Source organism: Petaurus breviceps, unplaced genomic scaffold (assembly GCF_028583685.1).
Source record: "Petaurus breviceps papuanus isolate PSGF00001 unplaced genomic scaffold, PetGlider_PUasm1.0 185, whole genome shotgun sequence".
NCBI lineage: Eukaryota > Metazoa > Chordata > Mammalia > Diprotodontia > Petauridae > Petaurus > Petaurus breviceps.
In genome coordinates, this window is record NW_027185797.1 from 23,140,245 (window position 1) to 23,162,171 (window position 21,927).

Here is a 21,927-nt window from a genome sequence, read left to right on the forward strand (position 1 = left end):
TCTGCTTTTGTCACCACATAGTGTATGTGGACTAAACGTTGTTCTGCAATGTCTTAGAAGCGTTCATGAAGGGCCCGGACTGTCATTTCTCACTCTGCATTTAGAGGTGGGGCCATGGCTAATCCTGTCACCACCTGCAGACATCTTCAGTGGGTTTTCCTGGAATCATTTCTTCAGGTAAGTCCCTTGGGACAAGGGTGTACACCTGTACCTGAGTAGTTGTGAGGTCCTGCTTGTGAGCTGTTAGTCTGATGAGCATCTCTGGTTTTCAGGTGCATATAGAAATGGGAGCTCTTTGTTGCAAACAAGTGGGAATGCCCCCTGTAACCCAAAGGCAGGCAGCTCTGTTGAACTGATGGGTTCCTGAGTGGGAATCGGGGTGACTTCTTGGGGTGAGAAAGCACAGCCACCTTCATGCTGAGCAGTCTAGAAGGGCAGGCATCATCTGGGCCCCAAAGCTAACATCCCCCAGCGGGGCCAGATTTACATCTTGTGTCCCACATCTCAAATCTTGAGCTGTAGATGGGAACCCCATCTATACTGCTTCCAGTAATAAACTCAAATACAAGGAATGGTACATGCAAGCTGACCTGGTTCTGGACTCCCAACAGAATCCCAGACCAGGAGTGAGTGGTGTGGAGCCTTTGTTCAACTGAGAACCTGAACAAAACCCCACATGCAGGTCAGCCATGGCACCAGGCTTCCAGTTTCTCCCACCAAGGACCAGAAGTGACAGCTCTGATCTCTGTGGATGTGTATTGCAGTCAATGCCAGTTCAAAATTCCAGCAGGTACATTTGAGCAGTCTGCCCTACTAGAGACAAGATGTCTGCACCACTGTGGTCTTTTAAAGGCCGGCAGTCGAGCGGGATTTATTCAGTGAAGGATGAGGAGGCCAGAGAGAGCATTCCCTTAATTTGATTGTGCACAGTGCAAGAATACTGGTGCAGATGTTTGCTTGTCCCTACTTGAAGAGACATGGATATGGGGAAAGACGCCAGGCAGTGTCATTCAGGACCTACCCTTATCCCAGAAGACCCAGGCCCTCCTAATCTGACCCTGGACTAAGCAGATAAAACCTAAGCTTTCTCCTCATCTCTGCATTGTCATGTCATGACTAAGCCAACATCCCTCTTATCTGCCCACCACTGTTGAGCACCAACCTCACCCAAGTTCAGGAGAGACCTGTGCTACCTTCTTCATGCTAACCAGATGAGAACAGGTCCTTTCACAGCACAAGGAGGGGCTTCTGTTTTCCTCAAAGAAAAAGGCATTGTGCAGAGACAGAGACACAAGACTGTGGGCTCGGATCAAGCAGCCTTAGTGTTGTAGTTATGTGAACCACACAATCAGCCAGCATTCACCCCACACTTTACTAAAGACCAAAGGGAAATGGCTCCCCCTGCCTTCAAAGAGCTGATATGCTCCTTGGGGTGACAAGCACACCAACATGTTCATACAGGCTTTATACCGAATAAACAGCGCAAGCGGAGGGGAGGCACAGCCAAGCCCTCTTGTAGGAAAGGGTGTCTTAGCAGAACCCTGCAGGAACACAAGGACACCATGAGGCAGAGGTGAGGAGGGAGCATATTCTAAGAATGGATGGCAGAGGCAAGGCCACAGAGCCAGAATGACCCGGAAACACAGCTGCAAGTACATGAAGGGGAGTCGGGTACGGTTAAGGCAGGCTGGGACCAGCATGTGATGGCTGGGATTGCCAGCGGCTCCTGTGACGGATCCCGGTGGTGAGAGCCAGTGGAAGTCATCATCTGCAGGAGGCCTGAGTGAATATCAGTGGACACCAGTCAGAACCCAAACAGGGTGATAGTGCCCCGGCTGTCACATGTCCTGCTCCCTTGGACCTAAGGAGAGTCATCAGCCTAGGTTGGGCCCCATGTCCAAGCAACCGCTTGCCATTCTGCCACACATAGGCCCAAAAGGAATTACAAATCTCACATGGACAGTCTCGGGAAAGGCTCCAACCTGCATTAAAGTGTCAGACAATACCCGTTGTGAAAAAGATGATTGACCAAGAGTCTCAGGATGGTAAAGGGGTCTCCTTGAAGAGCAGGGAAGCATCAGAGGCAAGAAGACTGACACCCAAATCCAGGCCTGTGTCCTCCCAAATCCATACATGTTGCAAGTGGCCCTTGCTTGACTGCAGAGAAGGAAGTCTGAAGCCCTGTGCCCACTCTGAGATGCTCCTGTGATTACCAGAGTCCCCCTGCTGTGCTGTGTCATTTTGAATTCCCCCAAATGTGAAGCAAAAGCTAACTGGGGAGGAAACCCACTGATGCCAACAACTATCACGGCTCCCTTTGATGGTGAAGCAAACATGGTGCTTCTCCCACAAAGGTCCCCAGTGTTTTATCCTGGGAGCCACTCACTCCTGAGTGCAAACAGCAAGCCTGAAAATTCCATTGGTGGTCCAAAGACATGAGAATGATGACACTACCTCCCCCTCCACCTTCCCTCCAAGTATGGCTTCTTAGGATTCCTGGGGACTCATTCCATCCAACCTCTTTCAGATGCAAACACAGTAAGCCCAAACATCACTGTATTCAACCATCTCTATATTCCCAGGCAAACAACAGGTACAGAAACACCTTGAGGCTGGAAACAAAATTGGGACAGATTTGGAACTAGTCACTCCTGCCTGTGGTCAGCGGCATCCCTCTGAATGAGGACACACCAGGGTCTCTCCAACCCCCCTATTAAATAACCGCAAGAGCTCACATTTGCATCAACTCACATTCTCATCTGAGCTTCTAAACAACCCTGGGTGAAATGGCTTATCGTCCCATTTTACAGATGAGGAAACTGAGGTTCACCAAGCAAGTAAGTGCCTATGGCAAGATGTGAACACAGGCCCGGCCCTCTATTCACTGAAATGTTCGATTCACTCAACCTATTCTTAACACTGAAGACAAAAAGATAAAAATGCAATAGTCTCTGCCCTCAGAGATCCTATAGTCTTCAGGGACCAAGGACAGATATACAGATAAGTGAAGGAAATATGCATACAAAAGAAATATCCATGTATCTTGCTGGTTCCCAAAACCCTAAGAGGGTACAAGTGAGGAGGGAGAGTTTTCCGAGCAAAGAGAGGGGAGATTGTGGCTTTGGGGAGCGTGAGAGGGAATACTGCACAGATCGGCAGGTCTAGTCCATTTTCATTAGGCACCACAATAAAGATCTTGGGAAGCAGACTCACAATATGAAGAACGTAAGCTCCTTGAAGGCAGGGACTCTCATTCCTGTCTGTCTCCAGGTACCTGTGTAAACAACTAAGGTAGCATTTAATTGGCACAAGGCAGCCACTTAAAGCTGGGATGGGCTGGGATGACATTATCGACCAACTCTCCAAGAAAAGCACCTTTTGATTTTAATCTGCATCATTAACATTTTCTCCATCACTTTCTTAAGCCTAAACAGTTAACAAAACAATAAACCAAGTGTTAACAGGTGCCTGGGATTCCTGAGGTGTAAATACTCACCCTGGAATGCATTAAATGATTAAAGGAAGAAAACTACAATGATAAAAATATAACCATTTTTCAAGGGGAGAGCAAAAAGATTCTGCTATCCCAGTCAACCCAATGAACTTCAACACTGCCACGGTGAAACTGCCCATGTGAAAGGGCCAGGAGAGGTGGGAAGGAGGAGGAGAGAGAATAAGCATTTATTAAGCACTTACTGTATACCAGGTACATCACTTTACAATTTTCTCACTTGTAACCCACAACCCTGGGAGGTAGGTGCCATCATGACCCCCATGTCACAGCTGAGGAAACTGAGAAGCTAAGTGATGTGCCAATGGTTATCCAGCTAGGAAGTGTCTGAGGCACAATCTGAATTCCTGCTTTCCTGACTCCAGACCAGATGCCTCTTGGTGCCTGCGTATGTGTGGTGTGAAAGGGGGAAGCCTGCATTTCAAGATGTAACCAATGAAGGTTAACAAGCAGAGCTTTTCGGTACAAGGGCTCTGTGTGCACGGGCAACTCCCCGGGTTTGTCCAAAGGAATAAAAATAAACATTTAAGCGGGAGAGATAAAGGTCTCAATTCAAACACATTTTTTTCAATTGGCATTAGGGGAGCAAATGAAAAGGCCCGAAGTTAGTCCTGTGGGGAGGCAGGCATTCACACTACTCATAACTATCAGAGAAGTCCAGTAAAAAAATAAATAAATAAGCTAAGCCTCAAACGGCAATTGCTTCTATACTTCCTGTTTTTATTTACTTTACATTTCTGTCTTTCTGTACTTAAAGTGGCCTCGTGGGAGGAAGGACCAGAATACAACGAAAGCTGAATAATGTTGGTGTGTTTCCAGGTTGAGTTTATTTGTAATCACAGTGGTTTCCTTGCAGAGCTCAACTTAAACTAGAAATGTGCATTTTAAAAAAACCCCACAAAGACCCCTCTTCTACCCTCCTCCCTCACCCCCCCCAAAAAAAAACCCCAATCCTTTAAAAAACCATGGCCACTGGTGGTTGTCTTCCAAAGCCCTTTTTTAAAACCACGAAAGTAGTTTCTAAATGATTGAGTTTCCCCTGTGAAAACAGCAGTGTCTGAGAAAGAAAGTTTAGACTCAGTTTCTATCATGAGAAAAATAGCCAAAAAAAAACAGAGGCAGGTGAAAAACCACCCATCAAATAGGTGATACAGAGTGTGTCATCAGCAAGGAAAGTGGGCTGGAGGCCCCCACTTGACCCTCGCCCTGAAAGGCCTAACACATCCCCCCTCCTCCCTCCCCATCCCTCCACTAGCACAGCATTCTTACTCAAGGGTCTTTCTCCCCACTGGACTGACAGCCGGCCATGTCACAGAAACCAGTCCTTGGAAGGCTGTCCCTGGACCTGCAAGGGTCAGGGGCCAGTGTTGCTTACTCAGTATGGCACAGCAGGAAGCAAACAGCTTGGAAGTATGGGAGAAACCCTAGAGCCCATGGCCCCTCCCACTCCCACACCTGCCCCCCAAAGGATGAGGTGTTCCATGGACCAAATGGATGCAACATGGCCAGACAGTCAATCCACCGTGATCTGGACATGGAGCTGACACCAGTAAGGAAGCCCTATTTTAAGTGCAACAAGTTTTAGACCAAGTGAAAAATAGAAAACATTGACCTTCATTCATAAAACAGTACTCATCATTATCAAGCTAATTACTAGCAGCACACATGTGTCTTATTTGCGTGTTAAGGCATGCACGCATGCACACGCACACTCATATACATGCATCTATCCCAGACAGCTCCCGGGGGTCCAACTGGGAAGCACTCTGACGGGCAATACTCACAGCATCCAAATTCTCTCTCCTTAGAAAGCAACAAAAAAATTCTAACAAAACAAAACTATGGAGTGTCTTCCTCTGACCATGCCAACAGGACGTAGCCAGCACCACCTCACATATGGCACCTCTTAATGCCTATAAAAAGACAGGTCTATTTTGGGAGACCCTGCATTTTATCCTTGTCATTGGACTTTCAGCAGCGGTTCCGTATACATCCAGCCTTCACCCTGGAAAAGAACAAGGAGATGTTACACAGGGGTGCTGCCCCAGGAGACGGGGAGTGAGCAAAGCAGACGGTCATGTCACGGGACCCAAGCCAGAGTAATGGAGAGCCGAGAGGGGGACCTCGGCGGCCAACCCCAGCCCAGACACATGCTCAGGGAGCTTCTGGCCCAGACCCAGAGCCCAGAGGGCATAGAAGACAGCTAGTCCAACCCCCACCCCCACTTCACAGATCAGGAAACTGAGGCCCCAAGAAAGGGACTAACTTTTCCAAGGTCAAACAGGCAGCAAGTTGCAGGGCCAGAATTCAAACCTCCATATCCCCTAACTCCAAATGCTGTTTTACTTCGACAACACTGCTGTTAGCAGCACATTAGTCAAATGTTTGTCAGTCAAACGGTCACCTTCATTTGGAGGGCTGGGAAGACAAATCCAATCACTTCCATTTGGGGGAGGGGGGTCTAAGGTTGGCATATAGTAGGAGCTTTATAAATGCATCATCAGGAGGCTTCCCAGCTCTACTCTATTGGATTGTCACCCAGTATTTATTAAGTGCCTGCTGTGTGCCCAGCCTTGAGGAGACTGAGATCCAAACGAAAGAGCCCTGCCCTCAGGGGGCTTACATCTGATGAGGGGACAGAGCACATAGAGAAGGCTGGCACCCAGGGGATGGGTGTCCGGTTCCTCCACAGCTTGGAACCCTGCAATGCACCAAATACGTTCTCCAAGCTCCCCTCCAACACTCTCCCACTCCAACATCCCAAGATCCCGGGTTCCAGAGGAGATGGCCCGGCCCTGCTTTGTTTTGGGCTCCCTGCTGGACCGTGCCTCAGTGAGCCCTCAAGGCTCGCAGAATCTCTGAGTTAGAAGGACCATCCCAGTTCCACCCACAGCTGGACAGGGATCCCTTCACTCATGTTCCTGACGAGGCCCCGCTTGAATACTTCCAGGGATGAGGACCTCACTCCTCATCGAGGCAGCCTGCTCCACTGTGTCATCTGAGAACAGGGGCGGTTTCATTTTTTGGTAACTGAGTCCTCAGTGCCTAGCACACAGCCGGTGCTCAATAAGTGCTTGTTAACGGATAACTGAGCACAAGAGGAAACCCCAACAGATTCATTCACTGAACCTCTGTGCCGCCTAAGTGCTCGGACAGCTTGCGCCACTCCTGGCGGCATGGAGGCCATGTTAGACATGCAGGGTGCCTCGGGAGGGAGTCACCCCCAGCTTAAATTCTGCTCCACAGGGCGTAGGATAGATCCAGACCCTACCAGTAGGGTCCTAGACCCAGAATGGCCCAAATGAGGAAACTGAGGCCCAGGTGAAGAGACTTCTCCAAGGTCACAAGTCAGTGAGTGTGAGAGGTCAGATTCAAAGCCAGATTGTCTGACTTTCCCATACCACTGTCTCCCTTGATGGGCCCCAGGGGGCTTTCTATGCCACAGCCTCAGAGGCAGCATTCTCTAGAACCATCAGCCTCATTTTACTGGGGAGGAAGGGATATGTGACTTGCTTTGCCCAGAGCCCCCAGCATACTAATGCAGAGGAGCCAGGATTAGAACCCAGACCCTTGGCATTCAAATCCAATGACACCGAATGAAGTTAAGCTGCCTTTCTTCTTCAGTCCTGCCCATGATGGATGGCCCTTGTCAGGGCATCTCCCCTACTCTCATCTCAATGTTGACAGCAAGTCCTGACAATTCTGGCTGATTTCTAGAAGGATCCTCTGGCAGGGGTCTCCTGGTAGGAGGGGCACCAGCCTTGGAGCCAGGAGAGATAGGCATAGGAATCCTGGCCCCACCACTGTGCCAGGCCCAGGGGCCTAGCAGCCACCTGGCCCAGTCTAACACAAAGACACTTCAGAAGCCCGGAGATGCGGGTTCTGATCCTGCCTCAGATGGGAATAGACAGAGTGACTTTGTACAAATCATGCCCTGGGCCTCATTTCCCCCACTTGTAAAATGAGGGGGTTGGACTACATGGCCTCGGGGGTCCCTTCCAGCCCTAAGAGAGCCTCCTAAGGCCCCACACCCAAACAAAACCACCCCTCCAGCCCAGCATTGGGCTTAACACCCTCCAATAAGGAGGAGCCCACCACCATTGCCCAAGGCAGGCCAAACATCCACCCAATTCTCCTAAAATCTTCGAGGGGGTAGGAACAATCCCTCTTCCCCTTGACAATCCTACCAAAAACCTGAACAACGCTGTCACCTGCTCCTGCCCCCTCCCCATTCGCTATGCTATGGCATTGAATGCCAGACCCTCTGCAGAGAAAAGGACCTAGAATCAGAGGGCCTGGGCTCAAATTCCGACTCCGGCCGCTTCTTAGCTAAGAGACCTTGGGCGAGTCACTCACCGCCACAGGCCTCTGTTTCTCATCGGACTGGATCACCTCTGAATCTACCACTGGAGGTTCCTGAGACCCTCCTGAACACCTGTGGCTAAGCTGTAGGGGCCCTCTGAGCCTCAGTTTCCTCCTCTGTAAAATGGGCACAGAGACCCCAACAGGGACACCCGGAGGGTCCAGCCCCCAGGGCCTGTGCTGCCTGCGGTCCCCGGGGACCCCCCCCATTACCTGCTTGATAAAATACTTTGGCTGCCACTCCTCTTTGTGGGAAGCCCGCTCCTGTTCCTCCTTGCGCTGCTTGTCCTCCAGGTGCCGCTTGAATTCATTGGCCGAGTTCATGTCACCCCGTTTCATGGCGTTGGTGACTTCCCGCCAGAGGCGCCTGGAGGGGCATGAGACAGTCAGGCCCGGGGCTGGCCATCCCCCAGCCCCCAGAGCCCAGGGAGGCCTCCCCCTGCCCTCCTCCAGGCTGAAACGTCCTCATGGACGTTTGGTTTCTGCTTCCTCGCAATCATGAGAGAGTGACCGCTTCCTGAGGGCAGGGACCCTTAGTGCACTAATGTTACTGAGAAGGCCTGGGGATCGTCAGAGGAGGAATGAGGGAGAACCCTCCCCTGGGCCCCAGCCTCCCAACACCTGCGCACTAAATGGGCAAGCGTTCCTCGGATCAGCGCATCCTGCCAGCTCTGCACCCGACGCAGACCTGCCAGCTCTGCAGGGAGCCGCCACAGGGCAGGGCCCACTTTCATTCTGAACTACGTCCTCTCAGATGCCCCCAGAACCTCGGACAGCGACTGGCACCCAGCAGAGGCCTCATTCCTCCTCCGAAACATGGGGATCATACTTAACAAATTTAATAACTTAATAAATAATAATGACATAGCAATGAATTAATAATAATAAATAAAATAATAAAACTAATAAGATATAATGATTAATAATTAATAATAATAAGACTTAATTAAGCAAACTGTCCTGGGATTGCAGTGAGGATCAAAGGAACTAAGAAATGTAAAATGTTTTGTAAATGTCCAAGTGCTACAGAAGTGTGTAATCATTAATTATTCATCACTGTTGTTACAGAGCAGACGATGGGGCACAAGAGAAATGCCACAGGCTTCCTCCTCTCCAGGCTCCTTCCCCCACCTGCTGCCCCACAAACTCACACACACACACACGCCCTCAAGCATACACACACAAACATGCACACACATGTACACACGCGCATACAAACATGCGTGCGCACACATGCACATGCAGACCTGCACATGTGCACACACAAACATATGCATTCACACACCGGCACATGCACACACAAACACGCACATGCACACACACAAACACAAGTGCACATGCATGTACACATACACACAAACACGTGTTACACATGCACACACATCTGCTCACCCCCCTCACCTGGACTCCATGGATCCTTGCTTCTCAATGGGTCGAACCTTCTTGGGGTAGCCGGGCAAAGTGGCCGTGTTGATCAGCTTGGTCTCTCCGCTGCTGTATGTGAACTCCAAGACTCCGTTCCACTCACCCTGGGCCTTGCACACTATGGTATTGCTGGGCTTGTGTTTCACTTCTGCCGTGACTCTGAATTCAAGCAGACACCAAAGTCAGTGCCCCTCCTTCCCCTCTGTGGGAAGGGGCCCAAGGAAGAAAGACCACAGGACTGGATAGGGAGGGGGCGCTCCAGACTCAGTCACTTGCAGCTCCTGTCATGGATGAGTCAAGGGCCCGCCCCCCCACCCTAGTATTTATGCAGGGTCGGGAGAGCTGAGCAGGGCTCTGCTGTCTCAGGGGGAGGTCCCCTGTGAGGCCGACAGGGAGAGGTCGCGCTCTGTACCACGGGAGGGACTCTGCCCACTAGGACAAACCCACATCTACTAACATCCTGGCGCAGTTTCCAAACCAAGAGTCTGCTACAGTTTATGGGCCCTGATCCTTTCACTAAAAAATAATCATTTACAATTTGGGACAAACACAGGTTCTAGTGATTACTACCTGGAGCAAATCCTTTCATCTCTCTTGGCCTAAGGTGCCTTCTGGCTCTGTTCTTATGCCCTCTCTGGGCCTCAGTTTCCCTTTCTGCAAACTGAGTGGACTGGATTACATGGCCTCTATGGTCCATCCTGGCCACTTTAAAGTCTCTGATCCTGTGACCTCTCTGGGCCTCAGTTTCCCTCTCTGTAAAATGAGGGGGGGTGGGTTAGATGGTCTCCCTTTTAGCCCCACAGTTACGATTATGCTCCTGATCAAGATCATACTAAAAATAAGGGAAGAGACACAGTCCACATCCAGATCCCCAAGCCCTGGACCTCAGTGCACAGCCCTAGATTAATGCCCCCTCAGGATGTGAACATGGACCTGTCTTTCAAGACTCTTAGGGACCTCTCCAACCCTTCATTTCTTCTGTCTCTTTCCCAGCATGTGGAGGAAACCCTAGATTTAAAATAAACCCATTTCCCCAGAGCCTTTCAGGCTGCTCAGCTCCCCTGGGGATTCCAGGCCTTCCAAAGTGGGAGAGGAAGGAGGGCTTTGCCTGACATCCCATCGAGAGCTTTCTGACTCCTGCTTGGCCCTCTTGCTGAGCTCCAGGACCGCCCCCCACTGCCCCAGAGGCGGGCTGACCCTCGATGCAGGAGCACAGAACCCCCACCAAGTTTTCTGGGAACACAATGTGAGCCTTAACTGACTTCTGGCTCCACACAGTCCTGTTCACTTTAACTCCATATAAAGGGAATCAAAACCTTTCCGATCCAAAGAGCAGAAAGGGAAGTGCTGGTGTATATAAATAGATCTGCTTTTAGGAAGCTTTTTATAACTGGAGCAGAGAAAAGGGTGGCTTTTATTCCTTTCCCTCCCGGTAGCTGACTTCTTTGTGTCTTTTATTTACTTATTTTTTTACACTCATGGTCCTAAAAGAGAGGGAAAGATGTTGGACAATATAGCTACCCTTCATCTGACCTCCAGCCTCCTGGTCATTAGAAAGGGTCACCCACTACAGTCCCAGCCCTCCTGGCTCCCCATGAAATACACAGCAACAAAAAACCAGCTATTTCTCTTTTCTGAAGTGGTTTCCATCACAAATACTGAGGCCACCTGGCAAACGTGATTATTTACCCAAGAGGTCTTGTTATGATCCCTTGATAGACTGTACATTCACTGGAGGCTTGGATGATTTCACGTTTGTCTTTGTATGTGTGCCCAGTGCCCGGAACATGATACATGCTTGTGAGCTCCCAGTAGAACATAATCTCCTCAAGGGCTGCAATGGGTTCATTTTGTCATTGCATTCTCAGCACCAAGCCTTGTCCCTGACACAAATAAGGCTCAAAATAGATGCTGAAATGACCACAAGGTCGCTGGCGTCCATGCAAATGATAAAAGACCAGATCAAGAAGTGGCCAGGGCCTTCTAGACCATCTAGCCTGACCCACTTATTTAAGGAAACCGGGTCCCAAACAGGTTGAATCACGGTCATAGATTTAGCAAAACGGTGATGCAAGGCCTGATTCCAAATCAATCAATACTCATCTCTGTTAAGCTCTGAGGAGCAAAAGAGGCAAAAGACAGGCCTGACTTCAAGGAGCTCCCAATCTAACGATAAGAGTAACGACAAAGGCAATAATTCTGATGATAAAATTAACAATAGCTAACATTTACATAGCACTTATCAAGTACCAGAAACTGAGCTGTAACATGCAAAGAAAAAAACAAACTACAAAAAAACCCTTCTCCATATAATTTCACAAGGGAACAACTTTCCCAAATCAAGAGGGAAATGCCCCAAAAAGGATGGCAGTGATGCACATTACCCACTGCAAGCGCTCCCCACATAAGATCTCATCTGGCCGTCACAGCCCCAAAAGGAAAATTCCATTACTATCGCCCCTTCATCCATGAGGAAAATAGGGCTGAGAAAGGCAGGTCTCTGACGTTCATTGGCAAACTCACAGGCCAAAAGCCCCTACAAAACCCCCTGTCGGTCCATTGAAAGTGTACTTCTCACATATGAAAAGCAAAAGGGACTTGGCCAGTTGGGGGCAGAGCTGGGGAGGACATGTCCTGCCACTGTCTTCTCTCCCCAAAAAGTTCTTTAGAAAAGGACCAAAGTCCCCCCCCCGCCGCCCCCATGCCTTCCTTGATAGAAGGCTGAGCCTGTATGCAGCTCACTCCACCTCACACCTGCTGCCCTTCCTGGTTTCAACTCCATGGAACAAGAAGCACTCATGCCAGGGACCCCTGGTGACCCCATCCTTTCCTGCCTTCTTTTGAGCATTCTCTCCTGTAATTAGATTGGAAGCTCCTGGAGGGCAAGGGCTGTCTCTTTTTACTGTTTCCCCAGCATTTAGAGACCTCTCTGACCCTTCGTTTCTTTTCCCTCTTTCCCAGCACCTGGGGCACACAGTAGGAGTTTAATAAATGTTTATTGGTTGGATTAGAAAAGACCAATTAAACTTTGCTGTGCCATCCCTGCCAACAGACCCACTTTTCCCCCAACATGCAGGTGACCATGAAAACAATCACAGGTTTGGCCAGATCATGGTGAGGGCCTCTGTGTCCCTCAGGGCCCTCATTAGGCTCATGGGTTCTCACCAAATGACGGTCTAGAACAATGTTACAGGAGGAGAGCTGGCTGATAGGTCTGGTCAATCATTTCACCTGTTTGGGACTCAGTTTCCTCATCTGTCAAATAAGAGGGTCAGAATCTCAAAACCCTGACCAGTTCTTGGTCTTTTATAAGTTGCACGGATGCTAGTGACCTTGTGGTTAATTAGATTCAACTAAATGTAATGGGTGTGTAATAGAAAGCATCATTTACAGAAAACTTCTTCCATCCCCACGATAGCCCTCTCAGACATGCACTATGGGAACCATATTTGACAGATGAGGAAACTGAGGCTCCAAACCTCCAAGTGTTAAAAGCTTGTAAAAGCTGCCTTTAAGGCAGGATGCAAACCCAGGTCTCGTCTGATGTCAGCCCCAAACCAGCCCCTACGGCATCTCAGAAAAGGGGAAATTAGGCTCTAATTTTAGGGAGACTGTGACCTACCCTGGAAAGCCTGCATGCCCACGGAGCGCCCACACCTGCAGACCCTCATTATGTGAGCATTCCGGCTGAGAGAGAACTATATAAGCTGGAATAGAACGCAACTGCCTTTGGAGATTGGACTGTTAATCATTATCAGACCCCCACAGGCTGGAGCAGAAACCTATCCATCTATCTAGCCATCTGTCTATAGGTATCTGCTGCAGCCTACAGAAGCCTGATAATCAGGGGCTCTGGGACCCTCCAGGAATGCTGGGTCTCCACTTCCCTGTCTTTACAATGAGGGGTTGGATAAGACGGCCTCACAGGACACAAGCCACAAAACAGGATGGTTTTCTTCACTGCCAGGGTCCCCAATTCCTTATCAACTAATGAACATGTGAAGGGGGTGTCCAGACAGGCTCACAGCTAAGTGTAAGAAGGGTAGGAAAAGAGGGCCCTTGGTGAAGGGGCTGGCAGAGAGCCCTGCTCACAAGGTGAGCCACCTTTGTGAGTTAAATAACAGGCCGTGCATCAGAATACTTACTGCAAACACTCTGATCTCAACTTTCATTCTGAGGGACTCGGTGGCATTTGACAAACAGATGAGAAGCAATTCTCTCCTAGGCCAGCTGGGATCCCAGCTTGAAGGGAGGAGAGGGAGGAAGGATGGGAAGGAGGAACAATGTCTGGGCCCCAGGGAAATGAGCTGGAGCCTATCCCAGTAATGCCACGGTAGATCCAGCCCTTCACGGTCTCCTACCTGTGGACTTTACCTCCATAGAAAGGCTTGGTGTGAAAAACGACCTGTGCAGAGTAACCAGTCTTGGCACAATCCATTGTGACTTTGCCGCCAAGCTCCATCCACGGGATGGTCAGAATCGAGCGGGCATAAGCATTAGGCAGGGTGAATATGTAGTCTTCCTCATAGTCCAAAAGCCGCAGAACACCTCAAGGGTGAAAACATGGAGAAGAGTTAGAGGTGGGCTCCCTAAAGGACTGGAAACTATGGCGACCCACCTATGCATATGGGTGGCCAATGCTGTCTGAAAACCAAAATGATTCACGGCTGGAGAATCTGAGGAAATACCCCTTGGTACTTCAGGAAGCTGTAATTACATCCCTGGGGATTCTCTCGACCCATGCAGACTGCAACCCATTTATGGCTTAGCAGTTAATAATAATATTAATAGCTAGCATTTATAGAGAGCTCATGAAGCATGTTATATTTTCTCATAACAACCCTATGAAGTACATGCTATTTTTACCACCATTTTGCAGATGAGAAAACTGAGCCTGAAAGTAGTTAAGTGACTTGCCCAAAGCCACACACAGTAAGAGTTTGAGGGTGGATTCAAAATCAAGGTCTGACACTCCACACATCATACTACCTATTAAAAGAAAATAGTAAATGGGCTTTCAGAGTTGTCAGGCCCGAAAAAGGCCACACCCTGTGACAGCCTCACAACTCAGAGAGGCTTGTTTTAGGAAGGCCGGTTGGAAAGCCCGTCACTGGACCCTGTGCCCACAACAGCCAGCCCCTCCAGCCTTATCATGGTACAGAGAGGACACCCTGAGAGTATCAGAACAGGACAGAGCTCATGCCACATCAGTGGAGGGTGGGACAGGCTGTAAGACTCCATCTGAAGCTCAGACTTCACTGTGTCCAACCAGTCCCACCCAAGCCTCCAATACAAACGGCTTCCATTAAACAATGAGATTCATCGTCAGATCACAGTCTGGGAGCTGGAAGAGAAGTCAATTAGAAAGAACCATCCTGTCCAAGCTGTTAGTCTGTGACTTTACAGATGAGGAAACTGAGGCCCAAAGAGGTCAAGGTAAAACACGAGGAGAAAGCAGCAGAGAGAAAATGCTTTTGGTCGGGAAGGATTCGAGAAAGGCTTTATGAAGCATGGATCCAAGATGGCGCATGGAGTGAGGGGTGGATCCTGGAAGACCCAGATGGGCAGGGAAGACAATCCAGACAGCAGATCTTCGGGGCCCATGCCAAGCCCCTGAACTCTGACCCTGAGCCCAGACCAGGCCACCTTCCACCCTGCCTTGGTGGGCTGACTCCCCCAGCTTTCTACCTTTCGCCCTAGAAATGTTTTCATTTCAATGCTTCCAACATTACAGGAAGAGGTGTATCACTAAATGCCTTTTCCTGGCTCCCACTCCCTTCTGTGGGTGTCATCATTCCTATTCAGATACGAGCTCTTTGAGGGCAGGGGCTGTCTGGTTTTTATGTTTATTTTCCAAATGAAGGAAAGCAAAGCACCTGGAGTTTAGTAATTAATAAGTGTCCTTTACATTCATTCATCCTTTCATTCTTGGTAACAAAGCAACCTGTGCAGAGACACAGGGGCGAGTGAAGGCAAGACAAGATTAGGGAACAGCTAGTGGTCCCAGCAACCCAATCCACCCAGGATGCCCAGTACGATGCTTTTATTTTCTTTTTATAGGCGCCAAGGGTTTGGTTTTTTGGTTGTTGGGGTTTGTTTGGGTTTTGGGGGGTTGTTTTTTTATTCTCTCCTTACCTTTTATTTTTCCAAAACATTGCTTGCTAGGTGCATCTGAGAACTGGAGGGAACATCTCGTGCACTACCATTTAAAGACCAGAGAAGGCACCATGTCTTGCAGCTCCCTGAAGGCCGTAAAGTTATAGTCAGGGATTCGGGCTATACCCAAGGAATTCCTCAACAGTACAGAGCGTGAAATACTGAAAAGAGTTCAATCCATCAGTCAGGCAGCTGAGTCACAAGGAAGGTATAGGGCACGCCCTCCTCTGCTGGTCTTTAAAGTAGAACCAATGCCTCTTTGCCTGATATGACTTAAAAGTAGTCCCCACCTAACTTTGGTGCTTCTGTGAATGAAGGAAAAACAGGGCAGGTGGACAGCTCTCAATGACTGGTCAAACTCTTTTCTTCACCTTTTAATTCCAGTCCAGCTATGGAATGCACTTCTTCTGGGACGTCTACACTCTGCTTGCCCACTGAGTCAGTGTGACATAAGAGAAGGAGGCATCCCTCCAGTTCCCTTTATAAATTAAAAGGAATAAAAAAAATCCCCAGGATTTTACAAATGGAATTTGCCCATTAAATCACCCAGCAACACTCTTATCTTAGCGCTAAGTACCCCTTTTCATTATGGCTTTTTTTAAAAATCTGTCCTCATCTGGAACATACATAGAAAACGTATTTTAAATTACATTCATCAAAAGAACAGCAAATTAACATTCTGTCTTAACTGGCACCCATTCTGAGGAAGCTGAAAGAAGACCAATTAGTCAATCACCCCCATCTATTGTCCTGGGAGCCTGCCCTTGGCATTCTATGAATCGCTTTAGCAGTCAGCAAAATTGTCAGGCATTCAAAGATTCAAACTCATCAAGGCAGAGAAAATACTGAATCCAGTAATCAGTCATTTCCTCATCAGGAGGCAGTGAGGAGAGAGCTTTGGAAACCTTAATTAAAACAGCACCTAAAGGGGAGCTGTTCTGGTCCCTGTGATCCATCCTGGACCAGGGGCTCAGAGCTGGACAGCACTTCAGAGGTCACCTCATCCAAGTCAGGCCCAAACAAGAATCCCTTCCTTGGCAGTCCAGCCAGCCTCTGAGGCAGCTCAGCTCGTGTCCAGGGGATCTATCTGCCTCATCGAGCCCCACGCCACCTCTCTGAGACTGGCAACCCCTTGCTCCCAATACTGCCCTCTGTGAGCAAACAAAATGAGGTCAATCCTTTCCCTACAATGGAGGAGCAAAACATCTTACACATATCTTATTTTATGTGTTTACTATGAATGTACAAGTAAAGCCTATATCAGACTGCACACCATCTTGGGGATGGGGGAGAAAATTCAAAACTCCAAATCTAATGGAAGTGAATGCTGAAAATGAAAAATAAATAAATTATTTTTTTAAATCTTATTTTATCCTCACAACAATCCTAGGAGGTGGGTATTTTTATTTTTCCCATTTTACAGATGGAGAAAGTAAGGCAAACAGAGATTGAGTGACTGGTCCAGGATCACAGCTAAGTGACTCCAGACCCAATTCTCTCTCCGCTGTGCTAGCTCCCAATGGGAAGGCTTCCAGACTGTTGGGTTGAATTATGGATGAGAATCCCATGTGATAAGATGTGAGTGAACTGTGCCGGACTCCATCGCAGGCAGCAATGATAAGAAACCACCAATTTCTTAACACTTCCTGAAAGTACTGCATTTAGATTCAAACAATCAATCATGCTATGGGATGGGGGAGACCTGACTCGGCAATATGTCCCCTGAAAAAAAGACACAGACATTTAGTTGGCTAGAAGCTTATCATGGGGCCACAGAATGGGAAGAGGGTGAACAGAACAGAAATAAGTTCATAGCTGTGCTCAGCATCGCACAATCCAGTCCCAGGCCGTGAGAGGTAGAAGGAAGCTCCTCTAATCGAACCCAGACTCAAAGGGGTCCCTACCATAAGATACCATTTGGGCAGCCGGGCATTTTCTGCCTAAGATCTCCCACAAGGGCACTTCCAGCACCACCCAAGGCAGTTCTGGACAGCTCCAGTTACGCTGGTTTTCTCAAGCCCACGAAGTATCCGAACCGAGGGAGTTATGATTTATTGTTCTAGGTACTTTTCACTCCCAAAGGTTGCATCACCAGCTCTCATCACAGGGCCTGGCACATAGTAGGTGCTTAATAAATGATTACTGATTGGGCATATTCACACAGAAAGAGCCAGAGAGGACCACCCCAGAATGCCCAGGATTGCTGGCAAGCTTTCTGACGGACCATTGAAAACCTTCAACGAAATCATATTCTAGAATCTATGCTTCTAGGCTTCGTTTCTGAGGGCTGCTGAACCCTTCGGGAAAACAGCCTCCCCTCAAACTAATCAGCTATGGTGGCAGCCACACCTGTGGCTTCCCTAACAGTGGGTAGAAATATGAGGCAATTTTATCTCGAAAGGCCCTGACTCGTGTAAAAATTCAGAATAAGTAATAAATTGAAATGGGACTGACCAAGCCCCCAGAATACCAATTTCTTGTCTAAAAGGGGAGGCTGCTCCAAGTACAAACTGAACACGCACCATTAGCTGGGCTTTCACAACATAAGGCAAAGAAGAAAGACCCCCATTCATCACCATTAAAGATTAACAGGGCTCCCAGAAAAACCCAAAAGCGACAGATGCAAACACAAACCCCGAGCCAAAGCCCCTATTTCCCAATTCTGGCCTTTCCAAGCTCCCCTTGTCTTCCCTTGAGGCATTTTCCAACAACAAAAGCCCCTGACTATCCTCTCCCACACTTCCAAAGCTCAGGGCACACAGGCAAAGCCAGTCCCGGGTGAAGACAAACCTCATGAAATTTCTAACAGCATTTTAATCCAAAATGCAACAGGACAGAATGAAGGCCCTATTGGGTATTTTCAGCCCAGGACTGCATTTGGAGAAGCCAGAAACAAGGAGTAGCTTCAGCTATCTGAAAAGTAATGCTATCTGCTTGAAGCTACGACGGCTCAGCCCTGCTCCTGCATCCCTCCGCCTGCACCTGTCTCACCATTTGCCATGCTGTATGGTGTATCAGGTGCCCGGGGGAGGACATTATCTGTCATCTTCAGCTGCTCAGAGAGGCAGACCCGGGACTTGGGGGTCAGAAAGAGCTAAGTTTGGATCTTGCCTTAGACCTGGGATCTGTAAATTTATTTTTTTTTTTAGTTTTAAAAACTGCATTTTGACATAATTGGTTTCCTTTTGTAATCCTATATATTTAAAAACATGATTATGAAAAGGAGTGGATGGGCTTCACCAGATACTGCCAGAGGGGTCCATAAGTCAAAAAAGGTTAAGAACCCTTATCTTTGACACTAGTTGTAGGGTCTTGAGCAAGTCTCAATCTCTCTGGGCCTCAGTTTCTCCTCTGTAAGAATGGGGGGGGGGAAGCTAGGTGGCACAGTGAATATAGCACCGGCCCTGGAGTCAGGAGGACCTGAGTTCAAATCCAGCCTCAGCCACTTACCATTTACTAGCCATGTGACCTTGGGCAAGTCACTTAACCCCAATTGCCCTTCCTTCCCCCCTCCAAAAAAGAAAAAAAAAAAGAATGAGGGGTTGAACCAGAGTAACTCTAAGTTCCCTTTTGGCCCAGGACAAATTACTTCATCTCTGTTGGACCCAGTACTCTTCAGCACCCACTTCATCCAAGGTTATTGTGAGGATCAATAGGAAGCTGAATCCAGGAAATCTGGGCTGGGATTCAGGCCCTGCCGTTCCCTGGCTGCCATATATTAGGAGAATTCACCTTCTCTGGTTCTCAGCTGCTCCATCAGTAAAACAAAGGGACTGGACCAGATAAATGCTAAAGACCCTTTCAGCTCTAAAGCCTACTATGATCCTATGGCCAATGTAAAGTCTGGACATGGGAACAAAAAATCAGCTGTACAAACAGTGCATCGTGAAAGACACATAGCCAAAAAGCAAATCAAATGGGGACTTTAGTGGACTTTGGGCACTTCAGGAATTTTAAAGACTATATATACTCATATATACATGTACATACAAATCATATCATGGAATTCTTACAAGTAAGGAAACTGAGACACAGGGGTGAAATGGCTGCCTAAGGTTACACAGACAGGATTGATCCCACATTTCTATTGACTCCAAGTCCATCCCCATCACAACTCCAGGAGACCTCTTCAGTAACTTGTCTAACTACCCACAGCAGTTTGTGGACAGATTTCGGGCAGACTGTGACCTTGGATGGAGGAAAAAAAAAAACATGCATCTTTATTCTCACCAACACTGGTTTCCTTTGTAGTCAATCTGCATTTAAGAACTTTCTTCTTAGAGACTTTACCAGATTGCCTGCCACAAAAATGTATAAAAACTCCGGATCTAAATAAAGGTTTACATCTCCCCCAGCGCTCACCATAATAGTAAGCAGCATGTAAGTATTTTTTTAACTGAACAGAAACAGAGAATTCATGTGCGCCAGAAGCCAAATCCACTGACTTGGGAACCTTCAAAACATTATCATAAAGTCATTTTAAAAACACAAATACAACTTATCCAGCCTTTAAAACCACATGAACTGAAATCCTGAAAACTCGCCTGCTCCGTAGACCAGGAACACTGGCTATTCATTTGGAAAAGGCCTTCGAAGGGAGGCCACAACCAATATTTCTTTGAAGTTAGTCGTGAATAAATAACATAAGACTTTTAGGAGAGTCAGCCTATCACCATGGATAGCATTCTATCCTTGGAGGGCTCCCCGAAGCTCTCCTCAACCTGGTCCAATCCAATTCTACAAGCATTTACTAAGCACCTACCAAAGCACTATAGATACAGAGATAAAATGAAAACCAGCCCCCGCCCTCAACAAGCTTACATTCTACTCTGGGGGAAGAAAACAAAGAAATGTGCAGACATGCATGGTTGTAGGATGGCGGATCTGAAGAGTCTCGAAGTGCAGTTCATAGGAGAGAAAGGACTGAAAACCCTTCTTTTAAGTGTGTCAAATTCTATCTGATGTGCCGGTGATTCAAAGACAAACAAGACAAATGCCCTCAGGGTGCATCCATTCAGAATAAGAGAGTCAGACAGAAAGCACAGAGCACAAGGAAGCTAGGGACCCGACAAGGCATCCCAGGGCTGGCTGCAGCAGTCCAGCCTATCCAGGCACCATGCAGCAGGGTCTGGTCACAGCAGCCTCAGTCACTGAAGCAAATATACAAACAGCCCTGGAAAAAGGGAAGGAATCGCCACCTTGTTCCGCTGAGTACGCCCCCCATGAAGTGACATCTTTTCAGCACCTCAGAACTGAAAAGAAGAAACGTTTTATACACCGCCCTGTCTTCTGCTGAGGATGAGGTCATCAAATAGAGGGTGAAAATCATGGAGGTGGTGCTTGTCCCCGACCCAGCCCGATCCCATGAAAGGCAATGACACATCATCTGCGCATGAGGTCACCAGGAAACCCCTCTCCAGGGGGAAACCTGGTGTTGACCAACTTTCAGGTCAGGGCTCCCTGTCGGTGAGAAGCAGAAGGGTCGGGTCCTGGGATGTTGCTGGTTCTGGCCCATTTTCCTGAGCAAGTTAACGAGGTGATATTTGTAAAGCACTTGGCACACAGCAGGTGCCTAATAAATGCTTATTCTCTTTTCTCCCTCACCCTAGGATGGAGGCAGAGCCTCACCAGCACACCCCTGGAACAGGCAAAGGCCCAGATCTGCCGACTCACTTGGACCAGATGTCACGGACACGTTGGGAGAAGAACCTTCCTCATGCTATTCAGGTTTAAGCAGTAAGGATTACCCTGAGCCCAAGAACAGAGATGGAACCTGTTTAATCTGCTGGTTTGGTTTCTAAAGTCCGACATCAGGGTAGTTAAGAGTTCTCCCTGGAGGCGGCCAGGTAGCACAGCAAGTAAGAGCACCGGCTCCAGTGTTGAGAAGACCTGGAGATTGAATCCCGGGCTCGGACACTTAGCACCCACCCAGAAACACCTGGCCGTGTAACCTTGAGCAAGTTACTTAATCCCAATTGCATAGGGGCGGCCAGGTGGCTCAGCGAGTAAGAGTACCGGCTCCAGTGTTGGGACTACCTGGAGCTCAGACACTCAGCACCACACCCAGAAATAACTGGCCGTGTAACCTTGAGCAAGTTACTTAACCCCGATTGCTTAAAAAAAAAAAAAAAGTTCTCCCTGTAATTGCTGTGAGTCGTGCATCTGGAGCTCAGTGTGGTACAGAAGACCGAGGGAGTTCAGGACCTTGGGCTGAAATCCTGGACCCGCTCCATCAGCCCATCGGTGAAACGGGGATGATTAATAATAGCAGCACCTCCCTTCCAGGGTGGTTGTGAAGACCGAGTGAAGAGAGTAGTTGGTGCAGGGTTTAGATGTCAAAGGGCGCCAGATCCTCCTGTGTGCTTGGCATACAGTAAGAGCTTCATTAATGCTTTTCAATCATGATCTCATCCATTCATTCCTGACACCAAGCCCACGTTCTATTGACCAATAATACCCAGCACTCAAGAATC

The 21,927-nt window shown here is 48.3% G+C and overlaps 1 protein-coding gene across 1 annotated transcript in view; it reads right to left on the reverse strand.

Annotated features, from left to right (window-relative positions):
- Nucleotides 1-2,006: 2,006 nt before the first annotated feature.
- Nucleotides 2,007-21,927, reverse strand: part of OSBPL10 (oxysterol binding protein like 10) — a 215,765-nt gene continuing 195,844 nt past the window's right edge. Inside the window, exons 11-14 of the mRNA XM_069088572.1 lie at nucleotides 13,660-13,846; nucleotides 9,275-9,457; nucleotides 8,087-8,240; nucleotides 2,007-5,516 (exon numbers count right to left, since the gene is read on the reverse strand). Of these exons, the coding sequence (XP_068944673.1) occupies nucleotides 5,472-5,516; nucleotides 8,087-8,240; nucleotides 9,275-9,457; nucleotides 13,660-13,846 (569 nt within the window). The 3' untranslated portion in view covers nucleotides 2,007-5,471. The remainder of the gene's footprint in view (nucleotides 5,517-8,086; nucleotides 8,241-9,274; nucleotides 9,458-13,659; nucleotides 13,847-21,927) is intronic.